The sequence below is a fragment of the Artemia franciscana genome, chromosome 6, assembly GCF_032884065.1.
Source record: "Artemia franciscana chromosome 6, ASM3288406v1, whole genome shotgun sequence".
Classification (NCBI taxonomy): Eukaryota; Metazoa; Arthropoda; class Branchiopoda; order Anostraca; family Artemiidae; genus Artemia; species Artemia franciscana.
The window spans coordinates 26,758,795-26,777,054 of record NC_088868.1 but is presented as its reverse complement, the minus strand read 5'-3'; the positions used below and the strand labels follow the sequence as shown (position 1 = coordinate 26,777,054).

General features: G+C 34.8%; 1 protein-coding gene across 1 annotated transcript in view; it reads right to left on the bottom strand.

Annotated features, from left to right (window-relative positions):
* LOC136028531 (uncharacterized) overlaps nt 1-18,260 on the bottom strand; it is an 85,775-nt gene that overhangs the window by 25,828 nt on the left and 41,687 nt on the right. Inside the window, exon 5 of the mRNA XM_065706376.1 lies at nt 16,882-16,977. Within this exon, the coding sequence (XP_065562448.1) occupies nt 16,882-16,977 (96 nt within the window). The remainder of the gene's footprint in view (nt 1-16,881; nt 16,978-18,260) is intronic.

The following is an 18,260-nucleotide window of genomic DNA, read 5'->3' as shown; positions in this document are numbered from 1 at the left end:
AGATACCAATATTGGTATCTAAGCTGTGCTGCCAGTTTCCTGTCTCCAGTCACTAGCATCGCTACCGCGCACTGTATCCCAAAAAATCAAGTTTTCATAACTGTATTGGTATCTAAGCTGTGGACTGGGATTAGTCGTGGTAGAAGTGTCATGTTTGGATTAGTCCTTATATGAATAGTCATAGTAGGAAAAGTAGTAGACTGGATGCTTTTCTTTAGGGCTAAATTTTCTTCATTTTAGAATAATATTTTAACTTATTTATACAATTAATCTAATCATTTCAGTTTGCATCGCGCGGTTAACTTTCATTTATGAAAGGCAATTCCCCTAATGACTCTCTGAATTATGCATAATGTCCACATTTTGAGGAAGAGAGAGAAGGCAAAGGTGGCTAGAACCACAAAGTCACTATTCGGAAACTCCAATTGTCCACAAGAAAATCATTTACAATTGTGACCTAAGCAAGGTGTAATGTGACCACCTATATTTATATATATATATATATATATATATATATATATATATATATATATATATATATATATATATATATATATATTCAAGTACTGATCTATATTAATTACTAATGTAGGAAAACAGTCTTCCTTTCTCCTACTGTCTTTCTTTTTTCTTTATATGGTTTATATTTCTTATGTATTTATGTTTGTGCTGTTGCAAAGGTGATTTCTTTTCTCATATATATATATATATATATATATATATATATATATATATATATATATATATATATATATATATATATATATATATATAATATATATTGCCCGTCTTCGACTCCCGTTTGGATGCCAATGTAAAATGGCTTTTGGGATCTGACTGTCTTGCATTCAGGGAAAGTGGCACAAGTATCTCCATTTTCGAGCTCTAATGATATTAGTCAACAGAGGCTGGTTGGCAAGTTTGCAGACTTTTTCATTTGTGATTGTGTCTGACTAATGAATACTTAAAATTCTTCAAAGATAATTGTTATCGAATGAAAGGATTCTCTTCTCTTGTTGTTGGTTCAAACTCCAGGTTTCGGCTAAGTAAAGAAGGACCGGGATAACATTGCTGTCGAACAGACGTAACTTAAGTCGGGTCGAGTAATTTTTCGAATTCCATATGCACTTGATTCCATTAAAGGCGGCGTTTTATTTCTTAGGAAGTTGATCCCGTACTGTCCACTATTCTTCCAAGGTACCTGAACTCCATGACCTGTTCAATTTGTTCATTTCCATATCTGATATGAAATAAGGAATCAGTAGTCACCATTGTTCTGGTTTTGCTCGAACTTATTCTTAGGCAAAGTTGGCTTACTTTTTTGCTGACCATGCTTAGAAGCTCTTGCAGACATTTCATGCATGACTGTAGCATTGTAATTTCCTCTGCAAAGTCTAGGTCACCAACTGCTACTTCGGCAGAAAGTTTGATACCATCGATCGCGGAATTGCGGAGAAATGGAGTCGATGATTATCATGAAAAGTATCAGCAACAATACACAGTCTTGTTTGACACCATAAAGAATTCGAAAGTATCGGGTTTGGCCTTCGGGTGTCTTGATGTAGCACTCCGTCCTCGTAAAGAACTATGATAATTGTGATGATTTTACCTGCGACCTACAGAGTCGCAGGCCTTTTCAAAGTCTAAAAAAATCATGTAAAGCTTTGACCGCCATTCCCGACTTCCTTCAGTGAGGACTCGCAAAGGAAATATAAGTTCGGCGCAAGAACGGTTCGGGCGGAACCCATATTGTTCATTCCTTAGGTGCTTTTCGAGCTAATTTTGGATCCTCTTCAGAATGAAATGACACAGTAGTTCACCGGGCACCGAAAAAAAAACTTATTCCTCACCAGTTTCGTGGGACACTGGCATCATCCACTGGTACCTTTTCCTTTTCCCGTATTAAAGCGAAGAAGGCAGTTCAGAATATTATTGGTGCTGCAACTGAGACCTTTATCATCTCTGGTGATATACAATCTTCTGGGGAGTTAACATTCTTCAATCTCTGGGGGGCTGCTTGAATCTAAACAGCAATTTATGGCTCTACACTAATGTTTAGGGGGAAGGACGGAGTTACGGGAATGTCGGGTGGCTAATCAGGTGGTGGCCTATTGAAGAGTCTTTCGAAGTTGGATGCTCAACTCATTCACTGCTGCTGATTCGGTAAAGCGTACGCCAGATGGGTTCCGAACTGGGCTGATGACGGTACTCTTCTTTCCAGCAACGTCACTTATGATCTGATATAAGGCTCTAGAATCTCTCTCTTGGCTGCTTCCTCAGAAAGTTTGACTTTGTACTCAATCACGGTTCGATGGTAATTCTTTGCGCTCTTCTTTACGGCTTTGTCTGCTTCGCGGCAGCGTGCGTTTTCAAGATTAAACGGAATGGTGTTTGGTTTTGAAGAAAGATTTCTTTCATGACTTTATGAGATTCTAAGCCCGGTCAGAGAGCCGAAGCAAGGTTTTTAGGGCATTTCTTGTACCACAATATTTCCGTCACCGCCGTAGGGGAGGAGTTTTTCGCGGCCTAATATAGTTCTTCTGGATCTAGATTATCTGGCACGGAAAGTGATTCAAATTTATTTGAAAGCTCTATTTGAAAATCAAAGGTGGATTTAGATAGGGTACTTGTCTAACATTTTTTTTTCTGTTTGACTTTAAATTTGGCAATCATCAGAATATGATCTGACCCTACAGCAGCTCCTCTATGTGAATGTACGTCCATGAGGCTAGTGCGCCATTTGCGACTCACATTTCTGGTGACGTAGTCTGGAGACATCCATGAATATTTATGGATATCAAGGTATTGGAGCAAACTTTCACCAGTAACTAGGTGATTCGAGAGCACAAAATCAATTAAAAGCTCACTATTTTCGAGCCAATTACCGAGGCCATGGCAACCCATAGACTAGGGGCAATATTCACGGTCTTCGCCAATTTTCGCATTGAAATCACCGACAAAACAAAACATATATCTATATATATAAAAATAAGTTGTTTGTTTGTGTGTCTGTCTGTCCGTCTGTCATATGACGTCTAAATTATTTCATCATATACCAATTCAAAAACGAATGTATTCAAGCCGAAGTAGCTGAGTTGGTAAAGCGTTATGTTCCAGGTTCTAGGTTCAAGAGGTTCCAGGATCGAACATTGGCTTTAGCATTAATACAAAAGAAGAAAAAAAACTAAAAAAGGTAAAAACTACAAAAAAAAATTGAAAGAAAATACTAAAAAACTAAAAAAGCTAAAAAACTAAAAAAAAACTAAAAAAAGGTAAAAAACTAAAAACTAAAAAAGAAAAAAAACTGAAAAACTAAAAAAAGGTAAAAACTACAAAAAAACTAAAAAGAAAAAAACTAAAAACTAATTAAAAAAAACTAAAAAAACTTAAAACTAAAAACGAAAAAACTAAAAAAAAAGGAAAAAAACTTAAAAATAAAGGAGAAAAAGAAAACTAAAAACCGGGACACATGGAATATATACGACGACCGGGACACTCAAAATTACAGACTGGGATACTGGGACACAAATTACGACCGGGAGATATAAATGACGACCGGGACACTCAAAGATAAATTACAGACCGGGACACCGGGACACAAATGACGACCGGGACACAGGGAATATAAATGACGACCGGGACGCTCAAAGAGAAATCACAGACTGGAACATTGGGACAAAAATGACGACCGGGATACTGGGAATATAAATGACGACCGGGACACAGGGACACAACTACAACGGGAACGCCGGGGGCACAGGGAGATATATAAATGACGACGGGGACACAGGGGAATGTTCGATTAGCAATCACCCTCAACAAAGCTCAAGGGCAATCATTAGAATAATGAGGTATAGATCTGAATATGGATTGTTTTTCCCATGGACAATTTTATGTTGCATGTTCAAGAGTCGGTAAACCTGACAATCTATTTATATGCACAGAAAATGGGACATCGAAGAATGTTGTATATTCGCAAGTTTTACGTAGTTAAAAACATATATATATATATATATATATATATTCACAGGTGGGACACAGGGACACAACTACAATGGCGCGTAACTAATATGGCGCGTAACGACTTACGCGCGAGGGGGGGGCTTGGGGGTTGGGCGAAGCGCCCCCACCAACTAGGTGTTGAGGTGGCGCGAAGCGCCACCCCAACAGCTAGTCTATATATATAAAAATAAGTTGTTTGTTTGTGTGTCTGTCTGTCTGTCCGCATATGACGTCTGAATTATTTCATCATATACCAATTCAAAAACGAATGTATTCAAGCCGAAATAGCTGAGTTGGTAAAGCGTTATGTTCCAGGTTCTAGGTCCGAGAGGTTCAAGTTTCGAACCATGGCTTTAGCATTAATACAAAAGAAGAAAAAAACTAAAAAATGTAAAAACTACAACAAATACTAAAAAGAAAATACTAAAAAAAAACTAAAAAACTAAAAAAAAAACTGAAAAAGGTAAAAAACTAAAAAATAAAAAATAAAAAAAAATAAAAAGGAAATGTTCGATTAGCAATCACCATCAACAACACTCAAGGGCAATCATTAGAATAATGAGGTATAGATCTGAATACGGATTGTTTTTCCCATGGACAATTTTATGTTGCATGTTCAAGAGTCGGTAAACCTGACAATCTATTTATATGCACAGACAATGGGACATCGAAGAATGTTGTATATTCGCAAGTTTGGACACAACTACAATGACGCGTAACTAATATGGCGCGTAACGACTTACGCGCGCGGGGGGCTTTGGGGGGAACGAAGCGCCACCCCAACACCTAGCATATATATATATATATATATATATATATATATATATATATATATATATATAAATATATATAAATATATATAATATATATATATATATATATATATATATATATATATATATATATATATATATATATATTATGACCTAACTTTTGTTCACAGTTTCTGATTCTATTGACAAGGGCCCCTTTATTATCGCTAACGACTTGTTAAACAACTGTTCTTTCCCGCTATTTGACACATCGTCAATCTTAAAAAGCTTTGTATTTTTTCTACCGCTCTCGAATTCACATATTTTAGGGACTAGCTATTCATATAATTCTGTCAAGTTTGGTGAATCTCTTTAAAATACCACTTTTACCGTCAAATATCGAAAAAATTAAGTATCTCTCAAAGTTACCAAGTCAGATGGATTTTAAAGACAGATATATTCAGGAAATAATATTTCACTCTCTATGCAAGGATCTTTGGGAATATTCCACAAGACAAACTTGAAGGATCATTAATATTCCCAGGGAAGGAAAATCCCATCAGCATGTAGCGTTTTAAGGGAAGGTTTATTTTTCTAGCTTTTTTTTTGTCATTTCTGGCTACGATTAAATAAAAAAAAAAGTTTTTTTAACTGAAATTAAGAAGCAACATTAAAACTTGAAACAAACAAAAATTATTCCGTATATGAAAGGGGCTGTCTCCTTCTCAATACCCCGCTCTTTACGCTTAAGTTTTTTATTGTTTTAATAAGTAGAGTTGTGAGAAAGAGTAGAACTTTAGCGTAAAGATCAGGGCATTGAGGAGGGGGTAGCCCCTTTTGTATACTGAATAATTTCTGTTCGATTTAAGCTCTCATGTTGCTCCATACGTTCAGTTAAAAAAATTTGTTTTTTTTATATTTAATTTCTGAACGTTTTTGAATTTTCGGCTCAATGTACATGCATAATTACAACAAAATTTGCATATTAATTTTACTTTTTTGGCTAAATGGCTTTCTCAAAGTTTTGAAGGAAAAAAGGACGGGGGAGGGGGCCTAGTTGCCCTCCAATTTTCGTGGTCACTTAAAAAAGCCACTAGAACTTTTCATTTTGTTAACGAACATTTTATTAGTAATAAATATACGTAACTTACAAAATAAACTTACATAACGAACTTCTATATTCGTATATCATATTACGTATATAAGGGGGCTCGGCCTATCGTCAATATCTCGCTTTGTACACTAAAGTTTTATTTTGTTCCAATTCTTTAAGAATGACTCCTGAATCACAAAGGCCGTTTAATTAGATTAAATAGCTATTCTGAAATTGCAAAAAAAATACTCTACCGTAAAGATCGAAGTATTGAGGAGGGTAAAAAACCCCTCATATACGTAAAAATTTCGGTTCATTTTAAGTTTAAATGTTGCTCCTTACTTGCAGTTGAAAAGCTTGTTTTTTCTATTTAATTTTTGAGTGTTTTGAAATTAATGCAGGTTTTGATTTTGGCTCACCGTACATGAATAATTAAAACGAAATTCCTATATTAATTTTACTTTTTTTGGCTAAATGGCTTTCTCAAAGTTTTGATCAGATGGTTCTGAGAAAAAAGGAGTGGAGGAGGGGGCCAAGTTGCCCTCCAATTTTTTTGGTTACAGATAAAGTCCACTAGAGCTTTTAATTTTATTTTAAGAACGTTTTTTAGTAGTAATAAATATAGGTAACTTACAAATCAACTTTCACAATAAACTTCTATTTTTGTATATTTTTATTTCGTATATGAGAGGGTTCGTCCCCTCGTCAATACCTCACTCTTTATAGCGTAAAGAGCGAGGTATTGAGGAGGATAAGAAACCCCTCATATACGTAAAAATTTCGGTTCATTTTAAGTTTTAATGTTGCTCCTTACTTGCAGTTGAAAAAAAGTGTTTTTTCTATTTAATTTTTGAGTGTTTTGAAATTAATGCAGGTTTTGATTTTGGCTCACCGTTAATGAATAATTAAATGAAATTTCTATATTAATTTTCCTTTTTTTGGCTAAATGGCTTTCTCACAGTTTTGATCGGATGATTTTGAGAAAAAAGAAGCGGAGGAGGGGGCCAAGTTGCCCTCCAATTTTTTTAGTTACAGACAAAGTCAACCAGAGCTTTTAATTTTATTTTAAGAACGTTTTTTTATTAGTAATAAATATAGGTAACTTACAAATCAACTTTCACAATAAACTTCTATATTTGTATATTTTTATTTCGTATATGAGAGGGTTCGTCCCCTCGTCAATACCTCACTCTTTATACTAAAGTTCGAATCTTGTTCCAATTCTTTAAGAATGATCCCTGAATCACAAAGACCGTTTAATTAGAATAAGTAGCTCTTTTGAAATTATAAAAAATAATTTAGCGTAAAGAGCGAGATGCTGAAAAGGGGGCGAATCCACTCATATACATAATGATTTCTCTTCGTTTTAAGTTTTCATGTTACTCCTTACTTTCAGTTGAAAAACTTTTTTTTTATTTAATGTCTCATTGTTTTTTTTTTATATAATGCTGGAGAATCCAGCACCCCTTCATGAAAATTCTCTCCCCCTATGGAAAGATCCTCTCACGTAACCCTCTCCCCACCACCAGAAAAAAATCGCCCTTGAAAACGTCTGTATACTTCCCAATAACCAACACTGTATGCAAACAATGGGAAAAGTTAAAGCCCTTCCCCCGGGGATTTTGGGGGATTAAGTCGTGCTCAAACACATGGTTAATAGATCTTTTACTATGCTGAACAAAATGGCTATCTTGAAATTTTGATCCAATGACTTAGGGGAAAAATGAGCAGGTGATGGGGCCTAGTTGTCCTCCAATTTTTTGGTCATTTAAAAGGAATCCAGAACTTTTAATTTCCGTTAGAACGAGCCCTCTAGTTACATTCTAGGACCCCTGGCTCGATACTATCATCCCTGGGAAGAAAACAAAAAAACAACAACATATAAACAAATAAACACACATCCGTGATCTTTCTTCTGGCAAAAAATACAAAATTCCACATTTTTGCAGATAGGAGCTTAAAACCTCTGCAGGAGAGTTCTCTGATACGCTGAATTTGACGATGTGAATTTGATTAATATTCTTTAACTTTTAGGTGGTGTTTTCCCTTTTTTGAAAATAAGGTAAATTTTCCCAGGCTCAGAACTTTTGATGGGTAAGACTAAATTGATTAAAGTTACATATTTAAAATCAGCGTAAAAATTTGATTCATTTGATGTATATATTGGTATCAAAATTCCTTTTTTTTAGAGTTTCGGTTACTATTGACCCGGTTCGCTCCTTACTATAAGTACGATACCGCGAACTGTTTGATAATTAAACCGATATTGCATTTTGGAAAATCAATTATTTGAAAGAGAAGGTCGTAAATCTAGTATTCTGGCAATTGGCTGTTTACAGTGGTCATTTTTCTGTTTTTCACCCTTTCCCCCCCTCACTCTCTCTCTCTTTTATTCTCGTACTTTCTTTTCTTCCTCCATTTTTTGCTTTCAAGACATGATCTCTTTTACCTTCAGGATATGGACTTCACATGCACATTGACAACATAAGGGGTATCAAGTATATTTTACAATCTAGGCGTTTGCCTTCCCCCACCCACGGCTGTTTGGTTTCCAATCACTTTTGACTCATACAGAAAAGGACTAGAACTCTATGACTAGAATAGGAAGAAGACTTACCCTTCCTCATCCCCAGCTCCACCTCATGGTCGCAGAAACTTCGAAGGGTACCCATTCGAACAGAAGTTAAGAGCTCTAGTCCTACCGAGTCCGTTTATTTTGAATTAAAATCAAGTAGTTGTGTGCATCAAGCCAGCCATGGCTAGTTGTATAAAAAGCCATGACAGATCGTTCAAGTGAGTGAGAGACAAATCTGACATAAGCTCTTTTAAGGATCGTAAAAATGATGTCAGTTCATTTGTTGATAGATAAGTCTATCTATTATTCGTCCATACGTCATTCCTAGGGCAGAACTAAGGTAGACAGTCATAGAACTATCTATCTATGGAATTCAAAAGTGATTGTATACCAACCATCTGCGGAGGAGGGGGGGTGTAGGTAAACGCCGGCTCCCATATTTTACAAATCCTTCAGTCAAGACAAGATAACGCATTTAAGAAAGAAACCAAAGAGTATGGGTAACTTCAAAGAGCGGATGATTAGCTGGCGCTAGTATCGAAAAAACCTATCACCGCCATCTAGTATTTGGCGATACTTAGTATCTATGTCAGTGTAACAATAAGAATAAATAATGCGATTAATGTAATTGGCAAAATTAATGTAGAAATGAGAATCTAATCTCAATTTCTTACAGAAAAATTATTACAGAGCTTGAAGTAATACCAAGTTTCACCACATACTAGATGGCATCGTGGTTTTTTTTTCTGTGGAGGCTAGCACCAGTTTCCACTCTTGTAAATTACTCATACTTTTTGAAAGAGATTAAAACCTTGGAATATCTGGAAAAACAAGTTATCAGAAATGGAGTAGGTTAAACGACCTACATCGATCCGTTTAGTATTTTCAGATATAAAATACAGAATTTGCTATTCGTTCGTTTTAAAAACAAAAACGAAATATCATAAATCTTTCTAAATCACCACATACAGCTTTTTTAAAATACTGTAGTTGCTGTTAAGAGGTCCTTCAAGAAAGGTATGCACTTTGAACCAACAGCCCATCATAAAGTAATCAAACATAGCAAATTATAATCCAATTTATTTTGTATTTAAATAATATCGGTAAGTACCTCGCGCTAATAAAGCTAAAGAAACCGTGCCTCTCAATCGGATGTCTTGGGATTCAACACACGAGGCGCAAGGAATAGTGTAACGAGTCCCAATAATTTTTCACAAATAACATGGTTATAATCAATAGATGAAAGACTGATTTTTTGCCCTTTGATTAAAAGGGTACTTATTATCACACATAAACAAGCAACATTTGGGGTTGGTCACGTTTATTCATTTTTTGGCTTTTTTCGTTAACCTTTCCTCAATGTTTAGGCAAAGATATAGAGTTGATTGTAATAAAAAAGCATAGGCCTCAATGCATGATTATTTCTTTCAAAACAAAAGCTGTAACGCAAAGGCCGTTAAACTAGAATAAGAATTTTTTTTTGGACACCAATCAGTAACAGCTCATTCGGTAGCAATTGGTTAAAAATCAGGCTAAATCTTAGAAAACGGCACTATAGCTTTCGATTTCCAATAGGATCAGCCCCCTCCAAAGCTTATTCGACCACTCCTTTTACATGAAGTGCCTCTGTGAAAAAATAAATGAACAAATATTGATACATTGAACCTTAAAGACCCTTTACGATAGGTAACACAATATGATTGCCCTTGACTTAAACAAGAGAGTAGAAATTCCAATTTCCCTTCTAATGAAAATCCAGAATTATCCATGGGGAAAACAGGGGGGAAATTTTCCGCAGGGGAGGGGGAATAATCTATGGAGGAATTTCCCGGGAGGAGGGAGGGAGTTATCACCGACTCCCAGGGAAAAGAAAGCATGAATACAAGTTTTCTCTGAATTTAAAATAAAAATGAAGATACTGCTTCTGCTTTGGCCCTCCGCATTGTAAAAATTCAGATCATGTAGTTCTTTTTGATAAGGCAGCTTTAATATTTGAAGCAAATGGTTTCGCACAATTCTTTTAAGAAGGCAATTGGAATTAAAAAAAAATTCCTATAAACCCAATTTACAATAACTTAAAATTAAACGATCCAAACAACATTTTTTTTCAGTTTAAATTAAGATCATTTGTCCAAACTTTTAATGAAAATTTAAAATTAGGTCAGTAGACAAGCTAAGTCAATCATTAAGCAGAGACTTCTTGCCCGATCTCATTGGTGAATCGACCGAGTCCATTGATTTTTTAAATTGAAATCAAGTAGTTGTAGGCATTCAGAAAATCTGGTTTTAAATTGTAACATCAACGGATTAGATATTCATTTTGTTTTCCAGCAAAACATTTCCATCGTTTGTAGTGGCCAAGATAGGGCGGGAAATCTAGGTATATTACCCAAGGTGTAAAAAATCATGTTAAAACGCTTACTTTTTGTTCATTTAATGATCTTTAAAATGTATTAAATGGCCATTTCTATAGTGTACCCCCCCCAATTCTAGTAATGGGTACAGCATTGGTTATAATAATTGAAACCTTGTTGCAAAAAAAATTAATATTATTAAGAAACAGACAGAATAAAGCTAGTGGGCTACATCGTAAAATACCTGACTGTGATTTTGGCGTTTTCATCATATGATTTTACAGTGGTTTTGGCGTTTTTGCCATATGATTTTTGGCATTGCTTTTAAAGGTACTTTTTTTCATATGAATCATTTATTACACATTTTTATAGACTACCACTATACCTCTTTGATTTAAAATGGGTTTAAAATAAATTATCCAGAATTTGTTTTCTCAATCAACGTCTATTTGGAAATAGTATTTTTGTTTTTGTTTTATATATCTATATATATATATATATATATATATATATATATATATATATATATATATATATATATATATATATATATATATATATACTACTACTAATAACTCACTGCAGCACCAAGCCGCCTGAGGCCAACACAGCTACGCACGCTCCTCCTCCAACCTAATCTATTTAAAGCCTCCCTCTTTACACCCTCCCAGGAAGTTCCCATTTCCTTTAAATCCTTATTTATGACATCCTCCCAACCCAGACAAGGACGACCTGCTTTCCGTGTAGCCCCAGACGGTTGGCCAAAAAGGACAATCTTCGGTAATCTGTCATCCTTCATCCGTAGAACGTGGCCTAGCCATCTCAACCTTTCTTTCATTATAGCCCCAGAAAGCGGGATTGAACCACACTTTTCGTACAACCTACTGTTTGAAATACGGTCAGTCAGCCGGGTACCCAGAACAATCCGTAGGCAATTTCTCTGGAAAACATCTAGTAAATTTTCATCTGCTTTTCGGAGTGTCCATGCTTCAGAGCCATATTTGACCACTGTCATCACTGTAACTTCCAATATTCTAATCTTGGTTTGTAGGCTTATCTTTCTATTCTTCCAAACTTTTTTTAACTGTGAAAAAACACCCTGAGCTTTAGCTATTCTACTTTTAACATCTTCACTGCTCCCACCATCTTTACTAATAATACTACCAAGGTAACTGAAGCTCCCAACCTGATCAATCTTTTCGTTACCTAAGGTCACCTGTTCATCTTCACTTATTCCTAACCTTAGTGACTTAGTCTTCTTAACATTAATTTTCAAGCCTATTTTAGCACCCTGAACTCATATATATAAATAAGTTGTATGCATGTTTGTTTTTTTGTATGTTTTTTTTGTGAAAAGAGGGTTTGCATATGACATCACTATAAGTATATAAGGCCTTGTATATGACGTCATTATAAGATGACGTTACAGACCGGGACACCGGGACATAAAAGACAACCGGGTCACCGGTACACATGGAATATAAATGACGACCGGGACACATGGACACAGGGAATACAAATGACGACCGGGACACCGGGAATCTAATGGCGCGTAACTAATACGATGCGTAACGACTTACGCGCTGGGGGGGGGGGCTTGGGGGGACGCGAAGCGCCCCCACCAACTAGGTGTTGGTGTGGCCACACCAACAGCTAGTATATATATATATATACTAGCTGTTGGGGTGGCGCTTCGCACCACCCCAACACCTAGTTGGTGGGGGCGCTTCGCGCCCCCCCCCCCCCAAGCCCCCCCGCGCGCGTAAGTCGTTACGCGCCATAATAGTTACGCGCCATTGTAGTTGTGTCCCTATGTCCCACCTGTGATATATATATATATATATATATATATATATATATATATATATATATATATATATATATATATATATATATATATATATATATATATATATATATATGGTTTTAACTACGTAAAACTTGCGAATATACAACATTCTTTGCTGTCCCATTGTCTTTGCATATAAATAGATTGTCAGGTTTACCGACTCTTGAACATGCAACATATAATGGTCCATGGGAAAACAATCTGTATTCAGATCTATACCTCATGATTCTAATGATTGCCCTTGAGCTTTGTTGATGGTGATTGCTAATCGACCATTCCCTGTCCCGGTGTCCCGGTCGTCATTTACATCCCCCTGTTTCCCCCGGTGTCCCCGTTGTAGTTGTGTCCCTGTGTCCCGGTCGTCATTTATATTCCCTGTGTCCCGGTCGTCATTTGTATCCCGGTGTACCGGTCTGTATATACATTCGTTTTTTAGTTTTGTTTTTCTCCTTTATTTTTTTCCTTTTTTTTTCTTTTTTAGTTTATTTAGATTTTTAGATTTTTTAGTTTTTTTATTAGTTTTTAGTTTTTTTTTCTTTTTAGTTTTTTTGTAGTTTTTACCTTCTTTTTAGTTTTGTTAATTTTTTTTTTTACTTATGTCCTGGTCGTCATTTATACTCCCTGTGTCCCGGTGCTTTGTTGATTGCTAATCGAACATTCCTTTTGTCCTGGTCGCTTTCTCTTTGAGTGTCGTCATTTATTTTTTTCTTTTTTAGTTCTTTTAGTTTTTACCTTTTTTAGTTTTTTTTAGTTTTTTAGATGAAAATTTTTTTTAGTTTTTCCTTTTTTTCTTTTTAGTTTTTTATTGGTTTTTACCTTTATGTTAGCTTATTTTTCAGTTTTTTCCTTTTTTTAGTTTTTTTTATTTTTTATTTTTTTTAGTTTTTTACCTTTTTTTAGTTTTTTTAGTTTTTTAGTTTTTTTAGTTTTTTTAGTTTTTTAGCTTTTTTACTTTTTTTATTAGTTTTTAGTTTTTTTGTAGTTTTTGCCTTTTTTTAGTTTTTTCAGTTTTTTTTTTAGTTTTTTATTGGTTTTTACCTTTATTTTAGCTTATTTTTCAGTTTTTTCCGTTTTTTTAGTTTTTTTTAGTTTTTAGTTTTTTTAGTTTTTTACCTTTTTTTAGTTTTTTTAGTTTTTTTTAGTTTTTTAGCTTTTTTATTTTTTTTATTAGTTTTTAGTTTTTTTGTAGTTTTTGCCTTTTTTTTAGTTTTTTTAGTTTTTTAGCTTTTTTATTAGTTTTTAGTTTTTTTGTAGTTTTTGCCTTTTTTTAGTTTTTTTAGTTTTTTAGCTTTTTTATTTTTTTTATTAGTTTTTAGTTTTTTTTGTAGTTTTTGCCTTTTTTTAGTTTTTTCAGTTTTGACGTCACCTGATCCAGTTTTTTCAGGTGACGTCACCTGATCCACGATCCACAGATCCACAGACAACTTATTTTTATATATATAGATAGTTTTTTTTTTTTTACTTATGTCCTGGTCGTCATTTATACTCCCTGTGTCCCGGTGCTTTGTTGATTGCTAATCGAACATTCCTTTTGTCCTGGTCGCTTTCTCTTTGAGTTTCGTCATTTATTTTTTTCTTTTTTAGTTCTTTTAGTTTTTACCTTTTTTAATTTTTTTTTTTAGTTTTTTAGCTTTTTTATTTTTTTTATTAGTTTTTAGTTTTTTTTGTAGTTTTTGCCTTTTTTTAGTTTTTTTAGTTTTTTAGCTTTTTTATTAGTTTTTAGTTTTTTTTGTAGTTTTTGCCTTTTTTTAGTTTTTTTAGTTTTTTAGCTTTTTTATTTTTTTTATTAGTTTTTAGTTTTTTTTGTAGTTTTTGCCTTTTTTTAGTTTTTTCAGTTTTGACGTCACCTGATCCAGTTTTTTCAGGTGACGTCACCTGATCCATCCACAGACAGACAGACAACTTATTTTTATATATATAGATATATATATAATATATATATATATATATATATATATATATATATATATATATATACTCAACAACATAGTACTTTGTAGTTCCAATTTTTTTAAATCGTTTAAAATTAAGCTAAAGAGAAAAAAGTCTAAAACAAGGAACAAATAAGGAAAGAAAAGAGAATAGGTACTTTTGATTTTGGTTTCCCATTGGGTGAGCCAGTTATATCTAGTTTTTATCAGAAGGTAAGAGTATGTTATTTTTGTAATTGAATGTTTATTTGTCTTCGTTCATTTTGTCTTTGTTATTGCTTCTTTGATTTCCCTCTTTTATTTGTTTTAGTTTAAAACAATATCAACGAAATAGGTCGGATGATAATTTTACGTACCCCTAGTCTTGATTTTCTGTGCTATGGAGGGGGTAAGGGTCGCAAATAAAAAAAAATTAACATGGCTAATATATTTCAGGTATACCGCATAAATAAAACATTCAAATTCAGAACGCATCTTGGCACTCATTAAATAATGCCATTGACTCCCCTTCCTCAATACCCCACAATACATCAATCTATATAAAAGGTCAGTAAACATAAACAAAATCGGTCAAGCTATTACTTGAATAGACAAGTAAGATGAAAGAGGGAAGAGTGACTGATGGTGAACGTTCTATTTCTAGTTGTGAGAAAAAAAACTCCCAAAGGCATTGTGTCAGATTAACAAGATCAATGTCTTTCGTGCGTTGTGGGAGGGGGAATGAATTTGTCAGAAAACTTTCTGCTTTTTTTGAGGATTTCAAATGCATTATCAGTAAATATTGCCTTCAAAATGGCAAAACCTAGCAGGAGGGTGCAATAAAATTCAGTTTAGGGCTAAACCATTCCTTCTTCGTCATATACTGGGATTGAGTATTTTTAAATGCAAAAATGTTCATGATGGTTTTGTATTTGAATATTTCACTTTATTTTACCCTAATATTCGTCCCCCTTTGCGGGACTTCGGCGTTCAGATTCCTTTTATTTGGAAAGAGTGAGAGACGTGAGAAGGAGAATGGAGTTTTGTAAGTATATAAGTTGTAGAGCAACACATCGGGGGGGGGGGTTGCAAAGGGAGGGCTACCAGCCCCCCTTCCTGAGCCCATTAATTCTCCAAACACATCCTATCGCAATTTTGAGAAAGCCTTTTTGTTCAGCGTACTTGAAAGGTCCAATAATTATATCTTAGATGATGAGCCCCACAGCCCCTCCCCCTACACCCCTCAATGTAAGGGCTGTAAATTATGACCCGGGAGCATATATGATTTTTATGGAAAGGATGGTTGTAAAAACTCTGGAGAGCTCATTGTATTGGAAATCAATCCTAGTACCCTTTTTAAGAGTCAAAGTGATCAGAGGGCAACTAGCCCCCAAGCCTATCATCCTTTAAAAACCGAAAGTTAAAATGTTCGGTTAATATGGACAGTTGTTTGCTTTTAACTAGGTTGCAGCTACAGCTACAATAATAATTCAAAATAGATTTTGCAGTGCGTCTTGACTTTTTTTGCAGTGTGAAATACTTACGATATACCCAGCGACCAGTGATGACTAGATACAATACAACACGAAACTAGCTCTTTTGCATTGTGTCAGAAATAAAACAGACATTATGGATAGGACCGTGAATGCTTACTTTTCAGATTTGAAAATAGCCTAGCAAAAAGACTTCACGCTTCAGATACAACTACCGTTGACTTACTGCAGTAATACTGAACAATTGGTTGAAAATATAGGGTGCATAAAACATGATAAAGCTGTAAAAAACCCATAAGCAATTAAACTAAAACATTAAAGAGCCTATGCTACAACTACTACTAACGACTCATAGCAGCACCAAGCCAGCTTACATTTTTACAATATCTATAACTTAAAGGACAAATACGAATGGAGTCAAATGTGTACAGCATTGAAGTGTTCACCCGGCTGGAGGCAAATGAAAGGTAGGACGTTATCAAATGCAAAATGCAAAATGTTAAAAATGTTTTATGCAAAATGTTAAATGCAAAATGTTAAAACGAATGTAATGAAGGAAGTGGGAGTTCCATGTGAGCCGGCAAGGAGTGAAGCTCTGAATGGAGGAGGGTGAAGGAGGACCTAAAACAGCTGCCTTGACTCCATGCGACTATTATGCTGTGATCAGTTGTTAGTAGCAATAAGGTGATAGACTAAGGTGAAGTGCAAAACTTAGAAGAAATTTTTCACAATTCTTTTTTCGAAAATTTGTTCACGATTTCCCATGGCAGTATTTGTTTATTTTAAGGTAATATATTAACTATTATAGTAACAAAAATCTAATAATACAAATAAACCTTTAAAAATTCCTTACCATTATAAATGAGTCTAGGCTTCGTCAGACATATCACAAGATGGCATTCTAAATCATCTGGAGGCACAGATCGTGAGCAAACTGGACATTTTAAACCTGTAAAATCAAGTAAATTTATAAAATGATTTCAGACTTCAAAACCCCACCAGCTAATAACACAAAATAAGTCCCTTTTGTGAAAAAAAGACAAAACTTTACACATCTCAATCTTAAAATGGAAATTATTCGGACGCATAGAATACGAATAAACCTGAAAAATCAAAGATGAAAAAATAAAAAAAATAAAAAACTAAGAGCCGAAAATAAGAAAACAAATTCACAGTCCAAAACACAACCGATATGAAAACAGAGGCACAAAGCACAAGAACAAACAAGCAATCTCACATTCGTCCCTGAAAATTTACGTAGTCAAAACAAGCTAGGATACTTCAGAGGGAAAAACCTTCTGATATACGCCTAGTGGACGCATTCTCGACTGCAAGGGAGGGAACTGGCCTCATGTACTAATGTTGTCGGCAGGGGTGTCACGTTTAGGCAGAAGCCCCTCCCTTGATGTTTTCAGCAATCGGATACAAAATTTTAATTGATAAAATATCGTTTTCACTGGCTTAATTTTCTTTTTTATTAGGGTAAATGTCCTGATCGATACATATGTCGTAAATTAAAGAAAAAAAAGACCAATCTCAGTCGATAACAAAGTAAAACGAGGTAGTTTTAGCAGCAATTTCACGCAAATAAGTCCATAAAATCCCTTGCCCCCCCACCTCCAATATTTTGGCTTGAGATACCCCTCGTCGGTATCAGACCAAGTCCAGGGAAAGTGAAGGCTTGCATTTCTTAGTCCCTTACGTCTTAACCCCTAAATACACGAAAATAGAATTAAAATAAATAACAATGTAAAAATAAATTCCATAGAATATACCACACCATACATTCAGCGTATGTTTTAGAATATAGGTAGAATATTCTAAAATTCCTTCTTTTCTTCGTTATTTTTATTTTTCATGCTTTCTCTTCGGCTGCTCAATTTTGCATGCGGGGGGATTTTTTCGTGACAGAGGGGATTCGTCAGGATAATTTCCCAAGGGGTAAGTATTTTTTAGGCGGAATTTTTCGAGGAATACGCCTAGCACCATTTATATAGAGCAACCGAAAGGTTCCAGTGGTTTTCCTGTATAACTGTCATAAGCTACACAACCATTAGAACGTCAAGCCATTAATACATCACGGAAGGGTAGGGTGGTAAGAAGGTAATAAAAGAGGGGCCCAACGAGGTAATGTAGATTCGAGTGGCAGGGAAAGGTACAAATGGTGGTGCTTTAGGGAGCGATAAAGTTGTACATTTGCAACAGACAGCACATCATACCATGGTGTCCTTT